The sequence below is a fragment of the Narcine bancroftii genome, chromosome 13 (genome assembly GCF_036971445.1).
Source record: "Narcine bancroftii isolate sNarBan1 chromosome 13, sNarBan1.hap1, whole genome shotgun sequence".
Classification (NCBI taxonomy): Eukaryota; Metazoa; Chordata; class Chondrichthyes; order Torpediniformes; family Narcinidae; genus Narcine; species Narcine bancroftii.
Window position 1 is genome coordinate 18,210,332 of NC_091481.1, and position 27,276 is coordinate 18,237,607.

The 27,276-nt window shown below is 37.1% G+C and overlaps 1 protein-coding gene across 8 annotated transcripts in view; it reads right to left on the reverse strand.

Annotated features, from left to right (window-relative positions):
- trabd (TraB domain containing) overlaps nt 1-27,276 on the reverse strand; it is a 41,119-nt gene that overhangs the window by 1,535 nt on the left and 12,308 nt on the right. For 6 of the 8 annotated variants that reach the window (XM_069909046.1, XM_069909051.1, XM_069909050.1 and 3 more), the window contains 6 exons: nt 25,035-25,201; nt 21,784-21,924; nt 19,862-19,972; nt 17,651-17,790; nt 16,008-16,180; nt 13,477-13,588 (listed from right to left, as the gene is read on the reverse strand). In XM_069909046.1, the coding sequence (XP_069765147.1) occupies nt 13,477-13,588; nt 16,008-16,180; nt 17,651-17,790; nt 19,862-19,972; nt 21,784-21,924; nt 25,035-25,201 (844 nt within the window). Of the gene's footprint in view, nt 1-550; nt 3,744-12,720; nt 12,831-13,476; nt 13,589-16,007; nt 16,181-17,650; nt 17,791-19,861; nt 19,973-21,783; nt 21,925-25,034; nt 25,202-27,276 lie in introns of those variants that run through there. The other 2 variants (XM_069909052.1, XM_069909053.1) reach the window with 2 other exon arrangements.

Sequence of the window (27,276 nt, forward strand, 5' to 3'; positions counted from 1 at the left end):
AAATGCAGGAAAAAGAGTCTAGCCTGGTCCACGTAAACAACTTGATGCAGAACTCCACTACACCAGCAACGCTAAATTAAATGTGTTTTAAAAACAGGATTGTCATTCAGCGTTGGATCACAAATTGATCCTCAGGCAATATGACATTATAAAACCAAGATGTTTCTGTGAAAGTATCAGAGAATTTAAAAATCTATCCTTGATTGCAGATTATACTGACAGTACAATTTTCATCCATTGAAATGACCTTTATTGAATTCTTCTATTGCAGAAGAATTTCACAGAAATTCACAGAATTTCACATTTCACAGAAATAGACATTTGGAAAGACAACCCGAGCCAATTCACCACGTAATTTAACTCGAGGGCATGAAGATACATTTGCCAAATAGGTCTTCTTCCTAGTGGAACTAGTGTATTGGGAAGAAAATACACAACTCCGATTTCTACAACAGATCACGTACCTTCCTTTCATTGTGACGGGGCATTTTTAAAATACTCGCTCAAAATGCAGGACATTCAATGGACAATTAAGTAACTGAAACACAAGTAAAATCTCTGTAAAACTTTATTTTTACAATGTTACCATTATGATCTGCAATATCTCAGAATGCTCAACAGTTAAAGGCACAGTCCTACAGAAATTGAATATAGATTTTTTGAAATTTATATTACAATGGAAAGTCATGGCAAAGAAACCACTTCACCTTTAGCCTGAAAACCCTGACTTTGTACAATTCAAAATCCGACTGAAAGTTAAGATCCCAGTTAAAACCAAAGTACAGGGTTCAAGGAGCAGAAATGAACCTCAGCAAAGCGTCAATCACACAACAGGTAACGAAATAAAAATCACAGGAGGTTTTTTTTGGTATAAAAAAAATAACATTTCCAGGAATGTTACCTCTAAAACAAACATTTCAGCGATTTCAGGACCAGAAATGACAAGGATACACCTTACATGATTTATAGGTAGTGTTAAGTATATCAGATTTGGAAATGTGAAAGCCTAATTATTGATAGACTGCTAAATCCATTATCTTTTCTATTTTTCCAAAATATCTGAATTTGATTATTTCAAATTATTTGATTATTTAATACCTGACTACATTCATTGATTTTTGTCAGTCAAGAATCATGGGCCGACTTGATTTGTGTTTGTCATCGCAAATGAACAGTTGTTTCGACTGGGAAGGCATGAGGGCAAAGAATACTATTTTGACAAATGCCTTGCTGAACATTTTGCGCGAGTAAATGCAGGCTGCGTGTGTAGAAAAAGAACGTTCAGTGTCAGCTTGACTCAAGGATAGGTTTCTCATAAGGCAGAGTTCTTAAGTTTTTAGGGTGAATCTAAATTGTTCTATTTTACAAAATATCCAGCACAGGCAAATTTTTGAGAAAGCCTCAAGAAAACAAATCAGAAGGAAAACCTTTGCAGTTACATGTGAAGCAGAAGGGTGCCTATATGAAAATAGGCACGACTGAACATCTAATTTCAGTTTAAATTAATTCATTTGCAATACTAATGGATCACAAGAGGCACAGCTCATTTCAGTCTTGTAACAAAAATACTGACTGAAAAAAGTACATGTGTATCCAGCTACTTTTGAGTATTCAGTCTGAAAACTGGAATTCAAACCTGTGGGAGCCGACAGGTGTGTTAAATTACTTGCTTTTCACATTTCATTCTATTTTCTTTAAGAAAATTAATGGTACCGTATGACAAGCAGATATGAAAGCAGCATTTTACTTGCTGAAAACATAGTCTTTGTGGAAGTACTTTCATTCCATCAGAATGAAGTGTTTCTCCAAAAGATATTCAAAGAACTTAAATAACACACGGATCACAAAAGCATTTGATGTGATTTTTCACTTTGACCCACTGATGTTTTCTGCTCAACAAAACGCTTCTATTATGGCTGAAGTCACAGCTTATTGAAAACAGATACATGTGGCACACAATTTCAATCCAAGAGACAACACTTGTAACGCATTCAGATTCCTGATGTAGGCATGCATTTCCACTATATTAATACTACTCTCCCATTTCCCTGACAATTTTAAATCAAAACTATTAAATTAGTTGTACCAGAAATACACAAGCTACATTGTTTTGTCATACAAATTACACCCATTATCCCAAAGGCATCAAGGTGCACTTTTCTATTTCTTCAAGCATTTAAAAGCTAAAATATAATAGAGCCCTTTACTTGTTAAAAAAACCTGCATGTTTTACCCCCCCAGAGGAAGGTGATGTAATCCTGATATTGAAATTATAAATTACTGCTTTTAATTTATTTTTTTCTGCATGAGATGGACAAGCTTTGTTGCAGAAGGTGTAACTAGGGCACAAATTCCATACATAGCAGGCAAATCTTGCTAGATTCCTTGAAGGATTTTAAAACATAGATTTAACAGAGATAGAAAGTCAGAAAAAGGTGATCAACAAGATTTAGCAAACCAACAGCGGTAAATTGTGTTTTATTCTCAACCATCCAGAAATTAAAATGTTGCATGTTAGAATTCATAAAACTCTTCAACATGTATTTTCCCAAGTATGATAAAGGAAGTTGTTTCTTCAGATAACTGTATTTCATGAGCCATTCAGAATCCTATAACTATCACTTGATACAATGCATTCTTAATTATTACAAATGACTCAAAGTTGAAGTGCTGGTTGTATAGATATGTACTGAATCTAATATGCAGCAAGAAACCTGTATTTTTAACAAGGACATGATTGAGCTTGACAATGGCAAAACAGTCTGCCAATACTAAAGCAAATCACAGAAAAAAAAACATGCGTGAAAGAAAGTTGTCCCAGCTATTATAGGGCACCGCTTTGCAAAATGTCAATACCTTCAGGAATCTGGAGGATAAATCTGGGAATTTATCTGGGAAATGTCCATGCCGTTGTTTAAAAATACACTGTGAAATGGCAAACTTCAGAATGGAAAGCAAAAACTGTGAACGCACGTAGCTTTTGAAAGAGTGAATCATAAATAATTTAAAATATTTATTTTAATAGAATCCATCACCGCTCAAAAATAAGAGTTAACAAATGTTTCCAAAAGCTACTAGATTGCTCTCGAGTTGTAAACCACACAGCTGCTACCTTGTGGATCATGCATCAAAATCTGAAAAGTTGAAGGGCAGTTTGAACACAAATCAGAACTTTGCCTTTGTGGCATCTGAACATGATTTTTAAGTAACCATATGTCTCTTGAATGAAAATAGTCATTTTGCAACATTTCAAAATATGAATTTGTAAATTTTCTAAGTTATTCTACTCCTAGCCACAAACTGACAGGTTTTAAATACAGTAACGTGAATTAATTTCAAGCCATTCACTGATCAGATATCCTGCAAGATAAGATGGAGGCATTTTTACATAACATGGAATCAGTATATTCTGACGATTGCTTCTTGTCACTCCCATTTGGCATACCTTTTTAGTAATGGAAGATAATCACGCATTTTACTGAATTCAAAGTGTAAAACAAAAATTGGAAAATGCAGTTTCTTGCACATTTTCCTTCAGCACACATCAACAAATAAAATATCTTCCTTTCAATTAGAATATCTGATTTGTATATTTATGGAGGTAATTCTGTACGAATGGTCTCGAAAGCATCAGCTGAATGGTCCCTTTTCCCAAACGGTAGCAGCCATAACCCACTAGTCCAATAACTGTTGTCTTCAAAGAAATCTTCAATACTTTAGTAGCTAATGATGGCGGAGGAATACTATAAAAAGAGTTACAATTTATTGTTTATAGAGAAGATGAAAAATAAAGAGTTTCATAATATAAAGTAGCAGTAAAACACCACAAATTTTCTGGAAACACTCAGCAAGTAGCATCACTTTTCAGGTCAAAACCCTCATTAGAATGGAGGAAAATAGAAAACAAGATGTGGAGAGGGCTGAATGGAACAAACGTTATCTCTCTGGGTGGGAACAGGGATGACGAATGCACCTAGTTGTCAGTGGCAATTGAGAACTCCCTGCAGCCTGTCATTTGAATGGTCTCTCCTAGTCCGTCCAATGTATCCACCTCATTTTCCATTGGGGCAGGCTGCAGGTATTCAAACTCAATAATGATTTCCACAGGGTAACTCACTTTATCTATTGTGTCAGAACTAATTGCTTACCATCCTTTGTACCCTGTGTTCAGTTTTGCACTTCCCTACTTTCAGGTTCCTTTGTTTACAATCTTTCTGCGTCCACCAGATGACCGCTTTGATTTATTCTGAGAAACCCTGGCCCCAACCTCAGAAATATTCTATTTTTTTTAATCCATCCCTCTCCGCAACTTGAAATAAACACGTTTTCTCTTTTCCCCAGTTGTTGATGTTCCAGATAATTTTTAAATTTCAAATATGATGCCCAATCTGATATATCTCCAGCACTTTGTTTTATATCAGATTTCTAACATCTGCTGTTTTCTCATTTTTCATCAAGATTTCTTTTGCATTAAAATGTTCACAAAGCTGCTTTTATGTAACCCTCGGAAAACACGGCAAGCAAGCCACATAAATGACTATTTATAACCCCAGACTATGCCAGCAATGACATACCACAGAAGCAGCTCTTGGAACTACAATGTGGCACAGGTGCAGTAGTGAAATTACCAGACTGGTAATCAAAAGGTCTGGATCAACAAACCAGAGACCATGGTCAAATTCCACCTTGGTTGTTGTTGAACTTAAAATTCAGTTAATAAACTGGAAATAACATTTAAAAGAAAATCTGGTCAATGACCACACAACCAATTCAATTTACTAATGTCTTACAAGGGAATCTTTCCTTACCCCGGTCTGACCTCCACGTGAGGACACACCAACCAATGTTCGCAGTTTAAAGGCAGTAAGGGATGAAAAACTAACTTTAGCCTTTCCAGTAAAGGCTAGATCCTGAAGAGTGATTAACTTTAAACAATTGCTAAATTTTGAATGGCTGAATTTCTCAGCCTGATCTTTCTATCTTGAGTAAAAAAAAATAAATCTGAATTTCCTAACCCTTTGTCCAATTAAAGGTACACATTATCACAGAAAATGCAAGTACTTCCAGCCCACCAAAGAACAGAACTAATGCATGCTTTACCTATTGAAGAAATATGTTTATTTCATTTATTTGCCCAAAATTCAGATGAATTTCAAAGCTTCATAGATCAAAAAATTAAGATTCAGTGACGATAAAAAATTAAAGAACCCGTTCTAAAAATTAGGGCAGGTATCCGCAATAGCAGTAATGATAAAAAACAATGCTGATATCGATCAAGTCCTGAGCATTAATTATTTGATTAAAATATTCTTCGTTTCGTGACTCAAACACTCCCCCAACGTGCGGTTATGGTCAAGTGGCTGCTGTTGACTTGCATTACTTAGAACTTCAATTTTCAATCTTTGATTTTTTTTCCCCCCCACAGAAAGAAAACCAAATGCATCATTTCAACCTTCCACCATTGCTCTTTCTGCTGAACCTCATGTTATCAGTGCCTCTAAAAATACTCCAAATCCTCAGGCATAATTCCTGCTCTCATTGAACATCACAGCATCACCTTTAACCCCTCAAGTTAAGCAGCACAGAAACAGGCCATTCAGCCCCATGAGCCCGTACTTGGCCTTACTCCCACATATGGTAGCAACCTTGGGTGCTTCATTGCTATTGATCACTCCTTCCTACTGATTGGCAGAAGACTGGTAATTATCGGCCAGTTTGCTTAACATCTGTAGTCGGGAAAATGCTTGAAGCAGTCATTAAGGATTAAATTGTGAGACATTTAGAACGAAGGGGTTCCATCAGGCAGATGCAGCATGGATTCAGAAAGGGCAGGTCTTGTTTGACAAATGCTGGAGTTCTTTGAGGATGTAATGGGTGCGGTAGATAGAGGGGAACAGGTTGATGTTGTATATTTGGATTTCCAGAAGGCATTTAATAAAGGTGCCTCACAAGAGACTTATCGATAAGATACAGGTGAATGGAGTCGGTGGGTGTATATTGTCATGGATTGCGGATTAGTTAACTGACAAAAGGCAGAGAATCGGGATAAATTAGTGTTTTTCTGATTGGCAGACAGTGGTAAGTGGGGGGGGGGGGGGGCACAGGGGTCGGCGCTGGGCCCGCAGCTGTTCACCATTTACATTGCTGATTTGGAAGAGGGGACAGTGTGTAGAGTAGCCATGTTTGCAGACGATACTAAAGTGAGTGGAAAAGAAAATTGTACGGAGGATGTGGAGAGGCTGCAGAAGGATAGAGTTAAAGTTGGGCAAATGAGCAAAGGTCTGGCAGATGGAGTACAATGTTGGTAATTGCGAGGTCATCCACTTTGGTAGGAAAAATAGAAGGACATTATTATTTAAATGCTGTAGTGCAGGACTTGGGAGGGCTTGTGCATGAATCGCAAAAAGTTGCATTGCAGGTACAACAGGTTATTAAGGTGGCAAATGGAATGTTGGCCTTCTTCGCTAGAGGAATTGAATTCAAGAACAGGGAGGTCATGCTGCAATTGTAAAGGTACTGATGAGGCCACACTGTGTTCAGTTCTGGACTCCCTACTTGAGGAAGGATAGATTGGCCTTGGAGGGAGTCCAGAGAAAGTACACCAAGTTGATCTCAGAGATGAGGGGGTTGACCTACAAAGAGAGACCAAATCATCTGGGATTAGACTCACAAATTCAGAAGAATAAGAGATCTTATAGAAACATAGAAAATTCTGAAAGGGATAGATAAAATAGAGGCAGGAAAATTGTCTTCATGGGTAGGGGAGGCCAGAACTAGGGGACACAGCCTCAAGTTTCGGGGAGTAGATTAAAGACAGATGAGGAAAAACTTTTTCCCCCAAAGAGGAATTCTGTAACCAGGGAAGCGGTTGAGGTTACTTCATTAAACATACTTAAGGTTCAGTTAGATAGATTTTTACATTAAATTTTTTTTTTTTTAAATATAATTTTTTATTTTTCATACTGTGAACCATATCAACCAATATACAAACATTTCTCATTAAATATACAAAGTGGCATTTTCTCCCTTCCCCCCCCCCCCACCTTCCCTCCCCCCCTCCAAAACCAATAAATATTCAACATATACAATACAATAAAACCATTAAACAATGTCATCACACAATGAAAAATAAACAAGAAAAATGTGTCATCTATTTTTATACATTGGATCAAGTAATTTTGTCTTCTTATCATTTTAGGGGGTGGTGGTCCAAGGCAAGCTCTCTCTTATGTTCCATGTACGGTTCCAAAATTTGTTCAAATAATGTGACTTTATTTTTTAAATTGTATGTTATTTTTTCCAATGGAATCATTTATTCATTTCCATGTACCATTGCTGCATTCTCAGGCTCTCTTCCATTTTCCAAGCTGACATTATAAATTCTTTTGCTAATGCTAAGATTATCATAATAAATCTTTTTTGCGCTTTATCCAATTTGAGGCCTAATTCCTTACTTCTTATATTACTAAGAAGAAAGATCTCTGGATTTTTTGGTGTGTTATTTTTTGAGATTTTATTTAAAATCTGATTTAGATCTTCCCAAAACATTTTCACTTTCTCACATGCCCAAATTGCATGTACTGTTGTCCCCATTTCCTTCTTACAGCGAAAACATCTGTCTGATAATGTTGGATCCCATTTTTTAAACTTTTGAGGCGTGATATATAACCTGTGTAACCAATTATACTGTATCATGCGTAACCTTGTGTTTATTGTATTTTTCATAGTGCCAGAACATAACTTTTCCCATGTTTCATTTTTATGTTTAAATCCTTTTCCCACCTTTGTTTGGGTTTATATCTTATTTCATCTACGTGCTCATTATAAATCTTTTAATTATCATTGTGTCTGTAATCACATATTCAAAGGTGCTTCCTTCTGGTAATCTCAGTCTGTTTTCCAATTTATCCTCTAAATACGCTTTCAGTTGATGATATGCAAACATTGTACCATGAGTTATTCCATATTTTTACTTCAACTGTTCAAATGTTAATAAATTATTTCCCAAAAAACAATTTTCTATTCTTTTGATTCCTTTTCTCTCCCATTCTCTAAAGGAAAGGTTATCTATTGTAAAAGGGATTAGCGGATTTTGCGTCAATAGTAATTTTGGTATTTGGTAATTTGTTTTTTTCCTTTCTAAGTGGATCTTCTTCCATATATTGAGTAAATGATGCAGTACTGGTGAGCTTTTATATTGTATCAGCTTTTCATCCCACTTATAAAGTATATGTTCCAGTACCTTCTCCCCTATTTTATCTATTTCTATCTTAGTCCAGTCTGGTTTTTCCCTTGTCTGGTAAAATTCTGACAAATACCTTAATTGTGGTGCTCTATAATAATTTTTAAAGTATGGTAACTGCAAACCACATTGGTTGTACCTCTCTGTTAATTTATCTAACGCTAGCCTCGGTTTCCCCCCTTTCCAAAAGAATTTCCTTATTATTCTCTTAAGTTCATTAAAGAATTTCTGTTATTGTATCCTTGGGAAGATATTCATTTTAATGCAATTTACCCTCCCTATCAGTGTTAGCGGTAATTCTTTCCAATGTTCTAAGTCTTCCTGCAATTTCTTTATTAGTGGCTGATAATTTAATTTGTACAGGTGGCTTAAGTTATTATCTAACCTAATACCTAGGTGTCAGATTGCTTGTGTTTGCCATTTAAATGGTGATTCTTTTTTAAATTCTGTATAATCCGCATTACTCATTGGCATCACCACTTTTATTTGCGCTGATCTTGTACCCCGATATTTCCCCATACTCCTTCAATTTCTTATGTAATTCTTTTAATGATATTTCTGGTTCTGCTAAGTATACTATGATGTCACCTGCAAATAAACTGATTTTATACTCCTCCTCTAATTTTATTTTCTGTTCTTATCAGTTCTGCCAATGGTTCTATTGCTAAAGTGAACAGTGAGGGGGATAATGGACACCCCTGTCTAGTTGAACTACTTAATTTAAATTGGTTCGATACATATCCATTTAATGTTACCTTCGCCAATGGTCCATTATATAATACTTTAATCCAATTAATATATTTTTCTTGTAGATTGAACCTCTGTAATACTTTGAATAAATAATTCCATTCTACTCTGTCAAAGGCTTTTTCTGCGTCAAAAGCACTGTTGGCTTCTTATTTCTTTGAACTGCATGAATTAGATTAATAAATTTACAGACATTATCTGCTGTTCATCTTTTCTTAATAAATCCAGTTTGATCTTGTTTTACTATTTTTGGTACACAATCGGCCAATCTGTTTGATAGTAATTTTCCTATGATCTTATAATCTGAATTAAGTAGAGACATTGGTCTATATGATGCTGGTGTTGGTGGATCCTTCCTCATCTTTGGTATTACTGTAATTATTGCTGTCTTACACGAATCTGGCAAGTTTTGTGTTTCTTCTATATGGTTCATTACTTCCAGGAGAGAAGGAATTAATAACTCTAAATGTTTAATAGAATTCTATTGGGAATCCATCCTCTCCAGGCATTTTATTGTTCGGCAGCTTTTTTAATATATCCTGTACTTCCTCTATTTCAAATGGTTTTATCATTTTGTTTTGTTCCTGCTTGCAATTTCGGCAGTTCAATTTTAGCTAAAAAAAACTCTTCTATTTTATCACCTTTCCCTTCGTTCTCAGTTTGGTATAATTCTTCATTAAATTCTTTAAAGTTCTCATTAATCTCTATTGGATTATATGTAATTTGTTTGTCCTTTTTCCTTGATGCCAATACAGTTCTTTTAGCTTGTTCTGTTTTAAGTTGACAGGCTAATATTTTATGTTTTTTCTCCTAGTTCGTAATACTTTTGCTTTATTTTCATTATGTTCTTCTCCACCTTATATGTTTGTAATGTTTTCTATTTGATTTCTTTGTCTGCCAATTCTATCCTTTTTGTTATATCATCCCTTTTTACTAGTTCCTTTTCTGTACGTACTATCTCCCTTTCCAATTGCTCTATTTCCCGATTGTAGTCCTTTTTCATCTTAGTTACATAACTTATTATCTGCCCTCTGATGAAGGCTTTCATTGCATCCCATAATATAAATTTGTCTTTCATTGATTCTGTATTTATTTCAAAGTATGTTTTAATTTGGCATTCAATAAACTCTCTAAATTCCTACCTTTTAAGTAGCATGGAGTTTAACCTCCATCTATATGTTCTTGGTGGGATGTCCTCCAGTTCTATTGCTAATAACAGAGGTGAATGATCAGATAGTAATCTAGCTTTATATTTCGTTTTCCTAACTCTCCCTTGAATATGGGCTGACAACAAAAACATATCAATCCTTGAATATCTTTTATGCCCACTTGAATAATGAGTATTCCTTCTCCCTTGGGTGCTGCCTCCTCCATATATCCATAAGTTTCATTTCCTGCATTGATTTAACCATAAATTTGGCCACTTTATTCTTTTTGCTAGTCTTTTGTCCAGTTTTATCCAACAATGGATCCAAATTAAGGTTAAAATCCCCTATCAATATATTTCCTTGTGTATCTACAATCTTCAAAAAATATCTTGCATAAACTTTTGATCCTCTTCATTAGGTGCATATATATTGAGCAAATTCCAAAATCCTGAATATATCTGACACTTTATCATTACATACCTCTTTGCTGGATCTATTATTTCCTCCTCTATTTTGATTGGTACATTTTTATTAATTAATATAGCTATACCTCTAGCTTTTGAATTATATGATGCTGTCGCTACATGCCCTACCCAGTCTCTCAGTTAGATGCATTTCCTGCACAATTGCTCTATCTATTTTTTTCTTTTTTCTGTAAATTTAATAGCCTCTTCCTTTTAATTTGGTTATGTATTCCATTAATGTTTATGGTCATATAATTCAACATGGCCATCTCATAACTTGTTTATACCTCATTTCTGCTTCCTCACCACCACCATCCCCCTTTTCCCCATTTTCATCTCTCAGTTTTCCCTTTTTAAACTCACTGTATGACAACACATTTAAAACATAAAATACTCCAACAACTCCCACATCCAATATTCCCTTAACCCCAAATATCCCCCCCCACCCCCTCTCGGAGTTGCCACTTATCCCTTGCCGGGCAACAACTCCCTTTTCCATTTGGATTGCGAACCTGCTCCTTAGCGTCAACTGATTTCGCAGTGACGGTTATTCTCTCCCCCCCCCAACACCTCCAGAAAACACAAAAAAAAACACATATAGCAAAGTTCTCCCTTTTTTCCCCCCTTATTTCCTTTCTTCCCTTCTCTTTCCCTTCTTTAGTTCTTTACATATACATTGTTTTTACATCTTTATATATATTTCATTGCCATTCTTCATTCTTCTTACATTTCTCCTTCTGTTCTGCAAGTGTTCTGCAAATTCTTGGATTCTCCGGATCCAAGAACAGTCTGTTTTGCTCCCCAGGGATAAATATTTTAAGCACAGCTGGATGTCTTAACATAAATTTATAGCCTTTTTTCCATAGGATTGATTTTGCTGTATTAAACTCCTTCCTCTTCTTTAAGAGTTCAACATTTATGTCTGGGTAAAAAAATATTTTTTGACCCTTGTATTCTAATGGTTTATTGTCCTCTCTAATTTTATTCCTTGCCCACTTCAATATATTTTCTATTGTAGTGTATCTCAAAAATTTTACTAAAATGGATCTTGGATTTTGATGCGTCTGCGGTTTCGGAGCTAGTGTTCTGTGTGCTCTTTCTATTTCCATTCCTTCCTGTATATCTGTCATTCCTAGGACCTACTGGATCCATTCTTTTATAAATTCCTTCATATCTGTGCCTTCTTCATCTTCCTTTAGGCCCACTATTTTTATGTTGTTTCGCATACTTTAATTTTCCAACATATCAATTTTCTGAGCTATCAACTCTTGTGTCTCTAATTTTTTTTATCACTTTCTTCCAATTTTCCTCTTAAGTTGTTTACTTCCATTTCTACAGCCATTTCTCGTTCTTCCACATTTTCTACTCTTTTCCCTATTTCTGTCATGACCAGCTCCAATCTTTGCACTTTATCTTCTGTTCTTCTTCTTCCTCTGTGTTTGTGTCTTCTTCTCTTCTTTGTATCTGTATCTCTTCTGACTTTCCTGATAAGTTGCTTGTCTCACTTTGTCGGGCCTCTTCTTGCTTGGCCCTCTCCTGATCTGCTCATCTGCTGTTGCTCTTCTTTCCTTTCACCCCATCGACTTTCCTTCTCACCTGGTACTTGACTCCCTCTCCTGGCACTTTCCTCTTCTTCCAGCTGAGAGCCCTGGTGTCGGGCATCCCTCAGCTGGTCGCGCTGTGGTTGTCTGCTCCTCGGCTGAGCCCCCCTCCCGTCGGTGTTTTCCTTCTCCTTAGTTTGCGCACTGCGCATTTTTGCTTGGCTCAGAGAGCCATTTTTGTATTCCAGCGGTCGGGGGGTCGCGACTCTGTGGGGCCGTCACCAACCTCGGAGATCGGGCGCTCTTCTCCGCCACGGCTCCCTGTTCCTTCGTGCAGGTAAGGCCTTCTCCTATCTTTTCTGGCATCTTTTCTTCTTTTATTCCCGTTGTTTTTACTTTTTCCTTCTTGGGTGCCATTTTCTTTCTTTTCTCTACAACTTTATCTTTTATTTCTTATAACCATATACAGCACAGAACAGGCCAGTTTGGCCCTACTAGTCCATGCCCGAACAAATCCCCACCCTACTAGTCCCACTGAACAATATAAACATATACAGCACAGAACAAGCCAGTTTGGGTCTTATATTTTGTATTTATTGATCTCTGTATTTTCTTCACTTTTTTCCTTCTTTTCTGGAGAGGGCTGATATTACCCGACCGGCCACTACTCCATCATGTGACTCCTCCCCTACATAAAAAAAGAATTAAGGACTATGGGGAAAAGGCAGGTAGGTGGAGTTGAGTCAGTGATCAGATCAGCCATGATCTTATTGAATGGTGGAGCAGGCTCGATGGGCCGGATGGCCGACTCCTGTTCTTATTTCAACTCTGCACAACTCAAAATTTTGACAGCTTCCTAGTTGCTTTTCAAGTCTTATCCTGTTCTTCAGGAAGTACACTCCTTTCATCTCACTCACTTTAAGGATCTTTCCTATATTGGAACTGCCCTTGAACTTTACAGAATTTAATATGATTATGGAAGGCAAGCATTTTAAAATATATGACCACTAAACCACATTTTCTCATGACCAGTTCCATCCTCAAGAGTTAGCAAGTCATTATGATTAGGGATGAAAACAATCAGCCAAGTACAAGAAGTTGCTATCTCTTGGAGCCAACTTTTCATTCTTGAAGTCAACCCAAATGTTGAGATTTAAATTGTGAGAATAGATTCTTTCCAATTGATTAGATTTTTAGTTAACAAGGAAATCTTTTCACAAGTTAACAGTATTTAATCAGTTCAAATTAATGGAAATGTCTTCAAAAACACATCCAATCCACTCTCTAATTAGCGCAATATTGTTAACCTAAATGAAAGAATCAATAGGTTTTACCTCATTATTTCTTGAATATTTAATAGATTATTCCAATTCTTCTCAATTCCTGGCACATGACCCATTCCAACTACTCCTACAACAACGGCTGGCACCCGTTGGCTGGGCTCAGCTACGGAGTAAACAGAAAAATGATAAATTAAATAGGAAAATGGCAATTGTCTGTATCTCAGTCATCACAAAGATTGACATAGAATGGAGGTGGAGAGGACAGGGATATGGAGGGCAGAATAATAGTTTGGAACAGACAAGAAGGGCCTGTCTTCTGTGTTGTAATGTTCTACGGAGAGTAAGAAAGGCTTTCAAACTTGCAGAGGGGTCTGCACCTGCTTGAAAAATGCAATGCCATGTGGCATACAGAATTTAATTCAGACAAATAGGAGGTGCTGCACTTTACAAAGACAAACCAAAATAGGACATAAGTGGTGAACAGTAGGGCACTGAGGAGTGCAGTAAAACCGAGGGATCTGGGAATACAGATATACAATTCCCTAAAATATAGATAGGGTCACAAAGAGAGCTTTTGGTATATTGCCCTTCATAAATCAAAGTACTGGGTAGAGGAGTTAGGATGCTATGGTGAAGTTGAACAAGACCACCTGAGGTCACATTTGGAGTAGTGTGTGCAACTTAAAGTCACCGAATTACAAGAAGGTATCAGCAAGACTTAAAGAATGCAGAAGAAATTTTCAAGGATGTTACCAAGACTTGAAGAACCAGGTTACAAGATTGAAGCATAGAAGAGAGAGGGGAGATTATGAAGGATATAGAGAGAGTAAATGCAGGGAGGGTTTTTCCAATGAGGATAGGTGAGAAAACTAGAGTTCATGGGTTAAGAGTGAAAGGGGAAGGTTAAAAGGGAATATTAGGGAAGCTTCTTCATGCAGAGTGTGGAATGAGTGAATGCAGGCATCATTTTGACATTTCAGAAAAATTTGGTCATGTACATGGATGGGAGTGACATAGAGGGATATGGTCCAGGTGCAGGTCAGTGGAACTGGGCAGAATAAAAGGCTAATTTCTATGCTGTAGTGTTCTATGGTTCTAGCAAACTTTTAAATATTCTGGAAGAGGTGATCCTGAAATATTGCATTTTTATATTTTATGATGACATTCATTCTATAAGCTGATGGCATATCCTCTGCTGGCTTTTGAAGCAACCTCATCACTACCATTCATCATAACCTGTTTTCCATCACATGCCCATCAGCACACTCCTGCGTTGCTTTCATCCAACAATGCTTTGGATCATTTCCAAGTACCAATTAACTTACTCATCAGCACGCCTTTGCAATGTGGAAGAAAAGATGGAGTATTGGGAAAATGAATAAAGTTACAGAGAGAACATACAAACTCCAACAGACAGCACTAGAGATCAGAACCCAACCCAGTCAAGTTGAAATGACTTCCTAGTTATCATGTAGAGCAGGACCATTGAAAAGCAACAAGAAAAAATACCTGCTGGAGGAACTCAGTGGGCCAGGCAGCATTGGTCGAGGCAAAGGGGTGGCCAGCTTTTCAGGTTGTAACTCTATACCAGGACCAAGAATGCAGTGGGAAGATAGAGGTGAGGGTATACAAAGGTAACTTTAATAATATAAAGAATAGAAGGACACCTGATAAATGTTCCAACTGCGCAAAATTAAAGGTAACTTTCAGTAGTATTAGATTTAGAAGAACATTTAAGAGTTCTTCACTTCATCATCCAAACCAGAACAACTCAACATATCCACTTCCTGAGGCTGTCACTTTCCCGGTCATGGTTGATGTGTGCACACTGGCAATGTTTTTCAGCACAGGAAGAATGGAGACAAAATCGTTTAACCTATAAAAAATGACCTCAATGTGGAAGAACATCCTTAAAAAGGATTCTGTAATTGCTTTGAAACTTTTGCATCAACATCCAACTCATGATTGATGTCACAATAATACCTATCACTCCTACGATCTTTTTTTTTTAAAAATCGCGTTTACTCCATCTTTCCCATGATGGGATCACCAAGCCAAGTAGTTTAATTGGCAAACTCGTTTCACATCATCAAAATTTGGAGAAAACCAGCAGTGGGATATTCCAAGAGAGACAAGATTAAAGGAACATCAGCAGGGGAAAGAATACTTTTTATTGTGCATGGTCCATAGATCCTTTTATTGTGCAAGTTCTACCATTTCCTTATAGATCAGGCTCAGATAGTTGCATATTTCAGTGTTACCTTTCAACTGCTTCTATGAAGGCAGAGGCTTCTACAGTAGCAAGATTTCATGCACAAAAGAATAGCAAAGTGATAATTTCATCATGAAAACTAATTTTTAGTCCTTCAATTTATCTCCAAGCAGAGGTCAGCAAAGAGCCGACAATACAAAATGTCACTTCCCCAAAGATGTCTTGTCTCATGATCAAGGCACAAAAGATTTTGGTACACAAACAGCACAAAACATTACGCAGTTGGCTCACTAGAGCGGCATATCTTTAATTGCAAACAAAATTACAATCCCTTGATTAGAGCTAATAATAACTTAGTTTGTATGCTTACGTCCCAAAGCCAGAGGTAGTTCTAATGGCTTTGCGGCTTGTTTTAACATGTAGGCTAGGTAAACATCTCGCTCAGCAACAATGGTGCGGTGAAGATCAGGAAACTCTCCAATCATTTCAGACATCATCTGCTCCAGAAGATCTTTTTGTTTGCACTTTTCTACGTCATCTTTACTGAAACAGATAAATTGCAAAATTCTATCCTTAAGATTTTTCTATCAGCTTTGCTTTTTTTGAGCACATTATCAAACGAGGAAAAACCCGTCATCTTCATAATTGTGAAAGATGGTAAACAGTGGGGTAAACCTCTGAAGTCCAAATAGGTACCAGATTGAACAAGGAGAGAATTATGGTGCCATGTGAAGTTTTCATCGAGTGCATGCAGATTGTGAGCAAAAATGGTTCAACAAAACAGTTAGATTCACCAGTAAGAATGGAGGGGTTTAAAGCAAAGAATTTTGGATGGAAGAGAGAAAAATTTGAGTGCTTTTTAACTGAAAAACAATTAGGATCTACAAAAGAGTAAAGGTATTTGGTTGTCCAGGTTTCAGGGGCCAATCCAAAAAAAAGCAGATATATTAAAAAAAAAATCCTCAATTGAAATAAAGGGAAGGACTTTTTAAACCATGATCAGACCCCAACAAGAACAGAAATTTTATTTTGGGAAGCGATTTCCAGGAGGATTTGATATATTGGTGGTAAGCCAGAATTATCTCATAACTTAAATGAAGAGGAAAGGTTGCATAATTTGGCTTGTGGCCAAGAAGTTGAAATATTGGCAGGTGATTAAGTGTTTATAATGTAAAGCAGAAGACAGACCAGCCCTGTTCTCCAATGGCACAAGTTATACTTTCTTTTTCAATATTTTTATTGAAATTGAAATTCCACATCCAAAAATACAGTGTACACAAGAATACACATTAAGAGTAAAAAAAAGTACATTACACTTACATCACATCAATTCATCCAAGGTACCCAGCGTTCTCAATTAAACAAATATTTTGTTATTTCATTATAAAAGATCTAAACCCACCATGAAAAACAAAGCTGTTTGGCAAGGAGAGGAAAAAAATAATTCCTTATCAAAGTGATAAATTACCTTATTAGTCAACACTTCTGCATTTATATCAAATCAGAGATTCTGAAAATAATTCATAAAAAATCCAGTGTTTGAAAATTTGCAAATCTAATCTCTAAATTTAAACATGACATGACCTAGTTAGGCTGAAATTTAAAAAAAAAGGGAAGATATTAACAGAAATTTTGGATCAATGAGGTTTTCTGGATCCCCTCAAAAAAAAATGCCAGAAGTATTAAGGAACACAAATTAGAATATTGAAGGCAAGGAATTATTGCAGCTAGCATCAAAAAGAGTGGCATAAAGGTCTACAGTACTGTTTTAATGGCAAGCTAAATGACATCATAAATAGAAAGATCAACATACTTGTTTTATGATGGTTATGTCTTAGATTCTGATAAGCTGCTTAAGAATTATATTCAAAATTATTTCTATACTAGGTCAGTCTCTCTTGTATAATTTGCAGATAACTGATATATTGTTCAACAGAACAGCACAATTGTTTAGTTATAAAGAGCATAATTGAAGCCTCCAATTGTCTAAAGTGATCAAATATGTATTCATACCTGATAGGATCAGACAGGAAACAGAGGCCCCATGCTAACTTGACTTTTTGCCAGAGAGAAAGTGCAGCAATGGCCCTTTTAAAGGTGATGGGGATGGGCCTATCCCCAAGGTGAAACTTACAGAAAGGCACTTTTCCAGCCTGAAACACACAAGTATTTAAAATGCTGGTTTCATAAAACATTGAATGTACAATGGAAGCCTATCCAAACACATGCATACAATTCTTGATTAGGCAGTTAATATAATTCAAATAAAGCATTCAAAAAATTTAAATCTATTAATAAATTATGCCATCCTTTGATGAATCTGAATTGTAGAAACAGGTTTGTTTAGGACAAAAAATAGTCCTGTTCTAGGAAGTCCTCTTTGGTGCAAATGTTTCTTGATTGAAATGTTAAAAACCTCACACCACACTCTCTGGATCGGTATTACAGATCTTGAAGGGGTTACTTTTAATGGTAATGCAAATATTCAGAAAAATTGATTTGCTCTCCAGAGAATGCAAAGTTAAAATAATGCCTCTGAATCAGAATTCAGTTTAAAAAGTTGAAATAAAAAGCTTCCATCAGTGGAGACCTGAATATGTTGCAAATACCCTACTATTCTTGCCTAATATGTTCCTTGTTCATATTTGGTATCCTTGGCCTTCAAGGAACCAAGTACATAGTTGTATTTTACATGTCATTTAAAGGCAGCCGACCAGCACCTTCACATGCAACTCCATAGTTAATAACATTAATAAAATTAAAATTCTAATATGGTAAAACCCCTGGTATCCGGCAACTATAAGATTGGTAGAGGCCAGATAAGTGCATTTTCCAGTTGCTTGAGAATTATTCTTACAATGCCTAATTGACATACCTGAATTAAGAATAAACAGTTTAAAAGATAAAAGTTCTATACTTGTACTGAACAAACTTCACTGGCATGAATATATAAACCTTAAAGCATTTTACTTTATTTTCAGTCACATACTTTGAAAACATTTAACCGCTGCTGCATCTGTCGATTTCTCCCCCTCCATGGAGTCGCTCAAAAGACAAACAGTGACATTATAGCTAATTAACCGCCCCCTCCTCTCCAAGTTTACAGATAAAGCCTCTGACTGGGGGGGAGCAACTCTTACTAAGCAGGGATGAGGAGACACTTTAAGAGAGTCACCCTAGCAGCGAGTGGTATCAACCAACTCTCCATCCTGGGCGACGCCATTGCTGTTTCACACAACTTTAATCAAACATCTGCTATGAGCAAAGCCCGACCAAGGCCCTCCGCTTGCTGAAAAAACTTGCATATTTTTTAGTGGTTATTTTATTCTTATTTATTTTCCTTGTTTTTTTTTTGCCAGTTGCTTGAGGCTGTCAGATGCTTGAATTCCAGACACCAGGGGTTTACTGTAAAATTTTACAAAGAACAGCAGAACCAAAATAACTTGGACAACTCGTGAGTTAACATTAAATCTCATTGACATTTGTCTCTATAGCAGGTACAATTATAATCACCATATACTGTTTTCAATGACAATATATTAGGACATATTCACAACACATACTAATATCAACACTCTAGAAGACTGAACTTTAATGGCAGTCAACTGTGAAACAACTGAGCTAGTCAATAACATTGGTGAAGCAGCCCATAAAATAAAATTTAAATCTACTGATTTCCTCTTTTATGGCATCACTGCTATCAGGCATGAGCTACAAAATCTCTCTAGCATCCAGTAACAGTGACATGATGTACACCATATAGAAGAACTTGTGACACCTCCAGTTTTAATCTACCTTTTTAAGTCAATCCATGCACTGAAATAATGGCATTGCCACATGGAACTTTCAAAAACAGAAAAAAAAAATCAAACTTTATAGATATTAAAAAAAAATCTTTATTTTAAAATTAAGATTCTGAATGATGTATTAATAATTATGGCTTAATAAATCAGAACATAGTATTTTCTATTTCTATTGGGATCACAAGGTTTCCAATCCAGTTGTTTAGCCTAGAAAAGACTGCAGCAGTACTCTGGACAAGAAGATCGCCAACAGTTTCTGGATTTCGCATGGTAGAAAAAAAACATACTCCAGAGTTGCTTTTAGATTCCCTTTCTTGGAGAGGAAGTTAGTTAGCTTTAAAGTTATTACAAATTCAAGCTGCTGTATTTAAGAGATTTCGTTAATATCAAGAGGGCTAAAACTGACAGGAATAACATTTACCTCCTTGAAGGCCTCCCTGAATTCCCCTCCTGGGGCCATGCCAAGCTGTTCTGTGATATGAGCAGAGACCTTTAATAGCAGCATCTGCATCAACCCAGACATTACTCCATTCTAACAGAAAGGAGAACAGTGAAGTATCAAAAAGATGAAGCAGACATTGTTAAGCAATCAGAAGTCTATAGATTGAGATAACTACATTCAGTAGCAAAAACTGCAGTATTCAGTAAAAGATATCAAAAGTCACATGGTTCAATTTATCAATTCCTCTGGAAAAGATTTATTAAATCCCAGCTTTTTACAAAACTAAACTTCACCAACATTCTATAAATTTTAAATAATTTCCAATTATTGTACATTCATGCAAAAAAAATGACATAGTATTTTAAAAGTTTTCAAGATTCAGCACACCAGAATTACAGATAAAATGATAAGATCAGGACACTGATCTTAAAAATGTCATAATTCCACCTCGTACTGTGGTAATGTTACAAGTCACATTATATTAACTTAACCCAGACCCAGGAATGAGGGGAGCAGAGACAGCAATGCTCTGCAGGGTCCTACCATCTGGTCCTCATGCTGATGGTTCCGTACAGGCTTTAGAAAGCCTGTTAAAGGGGTTGAGGGTGGTTTTAGACAAAAATAAAATCCTACAACCATGAGTCGGCACCCAAGATGGTGGCACCTGTGCTGGGCAGCGTACAACAGAGGGTGCAGACCCCAGGAAAGAGCAGAGCATTGAGGTGGAGGAGCATAGGAGACAACTCGACAGGCAGTGGAGCAGCGAGAGCCTCAGTAGCTGAAGGACCCACACAGGCTGCTGGAGACTGGCATATGGGAACCAGGTATTGGAACCGGGATTCAAGTAGAGAGGACAAGAAGGGCACCCAAAGGGGCCCAGGCAATGAAAACTTCCTAACCATTTGGATCTGGTACTCGGGTGGTCAATGGTTTGAAAAAGGATGATGCCAAAGCACTGGAGGTTAATGACTCTGAAGGGACCTCCTATTGCTTCTCTTTCTCCTATTGTTAGAGGTACCAGGCAATGCTCATGGCAATACTTGGTTTGCTTTACAGCAGACAAAAGTTGAAGTGTATCATCTATATTACATTTTTAATGTTTTACGTGACAATAAACGGAACTTTTAATAATACATTCTGGTACTAACACAAGAGGCATCTTGCATCATACAAGTGAACCAATGTTTGCTTGCCCATGACATTTTAAAAGATTACTGGGAAACAAGGTATTTACAAGAGAAAGCTCCAGAAAGGAGAGGGCAATAGAAGACAAGATAAATTAAGATCAGGACACTGATCTTAAAATTACACTATTCCACCTTGTACTGTGGTAATGTTACAAGTCACATTATCATATTAACACAACCCAGTCCTGGAGTGCAGGGAACAAAGACAGCAATGCTCTGCAGGGTCTAACCACATGGCTCCATACAGACATTAATGATTCTTACTCAGGTATTAATAACCAAAATGTGAAAATGGGTGGGGTTGGAGAAGGATGAAGAGGAGGAAAGATAAATCAATCTAAGCAGGAGAGAGAGAGAGATGGATGATCATACATTCAGTAAGAAAATGAATTTTTCAGGGATACAGGAAGCAAATGATTTATTTATTTTTGAACTCGGGACCCATTCACAAGCATCAAAGTAGCCTTCCTGTCAGGATACCGTGGGGTTTTGCACAATCATTATGGAAAAAAAGGTTAAAAGAGGTGACAGAGTCCACAATAATGAATACAGAAAGACTAAAGTTTTTAGTGTCTGACCTAAAAAGATAGCTTTCCAGCCTACCAAAATTGTGCTATTTTTTCCAATGTTGTAAATGAGTGGAAATTAATTCATGCATGCCAAAATTCACTTTTTTATTGCTATTTAGCATAGCAGTCAAACTAAATACAGTACCTGCTTTATTGCTTGCTGCAGCTTATCCAAATTGATATCTCTGGCTTCCTTGAGTAATGTTGTTTCATCCATTTTGAGCATGGAGACTCTATACTGACACAACTCTACAACCACTATATCTGGCTGCACTTCCTGAATAGTCTGGAATAAAAGATAAAATAATAACTTCAGGGAACACTTCTGCAACAGAAAGATTACAAGTTGGGATTTTGCTACTTTAAAGACAAATCAAATGGATACTGGGAGACACTCTTCAGACACAGAATTGCTGATCTTCAATCTCCAGAATTATTCTAGAATAGTGGCATTTTTTCAGAGCTTTTGTAAAGCTTCGTTTGCCAATTTGCATCAGAGACAACATTTGATTTTGACTCTGCAACTAGTTTCATTCATTCATCCAGGTTTACAGAACAGCCTTGCTTCAATACAAGTGTTCAGAATGATTTGATTCACCCAATAATAGTATCATACACAAATGAAGTTTTTAAACTTGATGGAAACAAGTACATCAAATAAATACTTGCAACTGTTACTTTGGTTTTCATTTTCCTCAGCTTTCATGTTTCCACCAGAAGATTGTTGGCTGCAAGGGTTACAGTTCAATCAAGAGTGATTTTTGAACACTGACCCCTATTCAACTGCAATGAAATCAGTCACCACAGACTCCAATTCTGCCCCGAGCAAGAATCAATTTCCAGCAAGGGTTCCTCCATCAACAGGGAGAATTAGACAAATCTCCTCTGAAAGGATTCAGAGCATTTTTATTTTATGTTACCTGTTGATATTAATCTCCAAATTCAAGTAATTGGTTCAAGGTAATAATATGGCCAATTCTGAAATCCATCAACTTTTTAAAAAAAGCAGCAATGATACAAAATAGGTCACAGTTAGTGTTGCTTGGATCTTCATAGTTTAGAAAACTAAAAAGGTAATATTTATTTTTTTCTTTCTAAATATTTTAAATTTTACATAAGCAGATATATACAGAAAATTTGTAAAATACACAGATGTCAAATATAGAGAAATCACCAGTTATCTAATTTATACAGTACATCTATAAAGTGGACGTGGCTATCTCTCGTAGTCGAGGATGATGGCCTTCGTTCCATTGATCCACAGAGCAAAGACGCCTGTGTGTATATTTGCTTAAGGTGTACTGCATGTTGCACTCCAAGAAGCACACGATACTTCACAAATTAACCAACTAATTCCCATGGCATGGAATCCACGACAATTGGAGCTATTAAGTTTTATCCTGAATATTACATTTTAATTTTCTCCCCATCTCTTGAGCCCATCACCAAGTAGGTCTGGAGTAATATAATAAAGTGGTGGAAGACAAGTTTTATAATTAAAGTAGCTCAGGAAAGGTCACCATAGGTTTTGAAACCCTATGTTTAAGTTATTAACAGAATAATGAATCTAGATTTAAACAGGACATAAGCCACTGAGCATGAGTAGTTAATATTTCTGATGCAAAAACATTAACATACCAAATTAGTATTAATGATGAAACAAATGAGAAATGGGGTGAAAAATCCATATAATATATATACTCATACCCATCTTGGCACACACCTTTCTAAAACAGGCAGTACTTTTTTTTCAGACCAGATTATTGCAGAAATACCAATTCCAGATTATTTTATTTTGTAATTTGCATATATACTTCACCATTAACTCAGTTTCAATATAATTTTTTAAAGCAATTTTTGATATACAAGTTTCAGGAATAGTTACCAGTTAAGACTATGCAGCTACATTTCTGTTCTGACCAAATTGCAACTATGATTCAAATTTAAAAATCGCAATCATTAAAAACCTGAAATTTAAATCTCAAAATACTCACCAGGTCAAACAGTAAATATGGAGGAAAAAAAAGTTTCAGGTAATTGACCTTAATCACTGTTGAAAAAGCGAGTGAGCATGTTGTCAATCACAAAGGGGACGGGGAAGAGAAAACAAAGAAAGTGTGTTGACATGGAGACCAATTCAGACAATGCTGATAGTCTCAATTATGCAGTCAATTTCCATCCTGCTTTCATTTTTAAATGTCCATAATCATTTCTTCACTTTCTCTATCACAGATAGGTTAACAACCAATATGTACTCCAAGCCCAATAATTTCCATTTACATCAATAAACTTTCAATCACCGCACTTCCTGCAAGGACTCACTTTCCATTCTTCCAGTTCCTCATCTCTATTGAATCTGCTCTAACAACAGCAGCACCTTTGGAGCATCTTCCTTTTACATTAACCATCACTTCCTCTCTACCATAGTTCTCAAGTGCATCCATTATTTCCTGCATTTTGAGTTCTTTCCCGTACTTTGGAGTTCTTTCCCTTCTCCCTCAGCCAGAACAGGTTTCTCTTGCCCTCACTTTCCATCCCCACAGCCTCCACATTCAGTGAATTATCCCCTGGAATTTAAAAACAGATATTTCCCCACACCACTACCAACCCACCGATTACAGAATCCCGAAAGAACCATTCTCTTTGTGGCTTCCCGATTCTATCTCCTTCTAATGACACTTTCCCATTCAATAGCAAAAGACGAATCACCTATCCTTACCCCTTCTGCCCTAGATGGTCCCAAATATTCTTAAAGGCAAAGCAGCAATTCACTTCTACTTCTACCAAATTATTGTATTGCATTCAGTATTGCATTTATGTAATCTTTTCTTCATTGGAAAAGCCAAATGCAGATTGCATGCTTGTTTTGCAGGCTTTCTCAGAGCACTCAATGAAAGTGTTTTTGACCTACACTTCTTGTTCCAACCCCATTCTCGCTTTTATCTTCAGTCACTTATTTGCTCCAATTAAGATCAATACAATCTTTAAAAACTGCACCTCATCTTCTGCTGAGGCACAATGCAAACCCTCGAATTCAAAAATTTAGAAAACCAGATTTTAGGCCAGTTCTGTTGCAAGGTCATCTGCCTGTAACATTTACTCAGTTTTTTTCTCTTCAAAGATACTGCTTGACCTTCCAGAACGGAGATAATTCTCATTAGATATTATCTTAATCGATCTCTGACTGAAAACAGAGATATCAATGTTAGAGTGACTGCATTCTACCCTATTCCCACTCACCAAAAGCAAAATACCACCTCTGAAATTATTTTATCATTAAATTATGCTTAAACAATCCTGAATCCTACAAAAGTCTAAATATTAATGTTTCAGTATTCTTATGCACAATTTAAAGATGAAGTTTTTAATGACATTTATAACCTTTTACATTTTTACCTTGACAACATCTTTTCTGCTATTCTCGCTAAAGTGGGCTGTGCCAACCAGGTACACCTTACAACCATCTTCTGTGCCAAGTTCAGTGACAGTGTCTGGTAGATGTGGTTTCCCTTGCCTTTTTCGCATCTTCATTTCCCACAAAAGTTTAAAAGCATCTTCATCTGCTGCAAATAAATAAATGTTACAGTAATTTAATATGTTAGCCAGGTCGAAGCACGGTTGCAATGGAGCTCCAAAATACTGCAATCTGGTACACAGTTATGCACCAGGATTTCTAAACTTCAGCATTTAAAACTGTGAGAAATTAACTTGACAATTTCTCCAAAAGTTTCATCTCCCTTGAAGGCCACTAGAACTACAAGATGGAAAATCAATCCAAAAATCGCACATTAGGGTTAGGGTTATAACCCTAACTTATAGAAACATATAGGATTATGAAGGGTATGGATAGGATAGATGTAGGAAGATTTTTTGAGCTGGCCAGGGAAACTAAAACGAGAGGACACAGTCTCAAGATTCGGGGGAGTAGATTTAGGACAGAGATGAGGAAAAATAGTTTTTCCCAGAGAGTAGTGAATGTTTGGAATTCTCTAACCAGGGAAATGGTTGAGGCTGCCTCATTAAACATATTTAAAATTCGGTTAGATAAATTTTTACATGATAGAGGAATTAGGGGATATGGGGAGAAGGCAGGTAGGTGGAGTTAGATCAGCCATGATCGTATTGAATGGCGGAGCAGGCTCGATGGGCCACTTTTGGCCTACTCCTGCTCCTACTTGCTATGTTCCTATCACATTGTTAGAAGTTAAAAAGTAATGTCTGCAGGCACTAGGGTCGTAGAGCAATACATAAAAGGGCTGGAAAAACTCAGCAGGTCATGCAGTATCATACAAGTAAAGGGTAACCAACATGTCAGGCCTGAGCCCTTTGTCAAGGTATAAGCAAAAACCAGGCAGGCACATGAATTAAAAATTTAGGGGGTGGAGCACACAACGTGCAAGAGGTTGTACGTGGATATAGGTGGGAGGGCAAAAGAGAAAAAACTGATGTGATGGGGGAGGGGGCAGCACTTTTAATAGAGGAGGAAGGAGGCGGGGAGCTGGAAGAAAAGTGACTGGGGGATAGGGAAAGAGAGAGATTGGGGGAGGGTTTAACAGAAATTGGAGAAGTTGATGTCAATGCCATCTGGTTGAAGATATTCCAGACAAAATGTTAAGTGTTCCTCTAATTTGTGGTTAACCTCAGTTTGGCAGGGCACAAGGCCATAGATAGACATATCAGTGTGGGAATTTTAAATTTCTGTTTTAAAATTTAGACATACAGCACAGTAACAGGACATTTCGGCCCACACCCAATTAACCCACACATACGGTACATTTTGAACGGTGGGAGGAAAACTAAGCCTCCAGGAAACTCCACGCAGACACAAGAAGAACATACAAACTCCTTATAGACAGCACTGGATTCAAACCCCAGTCCCAATCGCTAGCGCTGTAAAGGTGTTGTGCTAACCGCTATGCCAACTGTGCCACCCTAATGGTGTGAGAAATTAAAATGGTTGGCCACTGCGAGGTTCCTGTTTTTACAATGGACAGAGTGAAGGTTTATGGCCTATGAGAGCACTTCTAGCAAGATCCAGTGCACCGAGGTGCTGGAGAAACTCTTTTTGTTGGTTACGTGGAGCAGTCCATCCTCTCCGATGTAGAAAAGGTCACAACAGGAGCCTCAGATGCAGTGGGTGCCTCCTGTAGATTCACAAGTGAAGTGTTACTCAACTTGGAAGGACTGTTTATGGCCCCAATTGTTGGTTATGTGGAGCAGTCCATCCTCACCGATGTAGAAGAGGTCACAACAGGAGCCTCAGATGCAGTGGGTGTCTCCTGTAGATTCACAAGTGAAGTGTTACTCAACTTGGAAGGACTGTTTATGGCCCCAATTGATGACGAGGAAGAGATGTGGGCACAAAGGTAACATTTCTTGCAGTCACAGGGGCAAGTAGCAGTGCTGATTAGTGGGAAAGGACTGATGGATGAGGGAGTCATGGATGGAGAGAGAACTGCAGAAAGCAGAGGTGAGGGGAAGCCATGTCTGGCGGTGGGATCACACTGCACATAGCAGAAGTTGTGGAGGATAATGTACAGGATGCTGATGGGGTGGTAGGTGAGGACATGGGGAATCCTGTCCTTGTTGCAACTCGGGATGGAGGGAGCAGAAACTAAAGAAGATGTGGGTAAGGGTT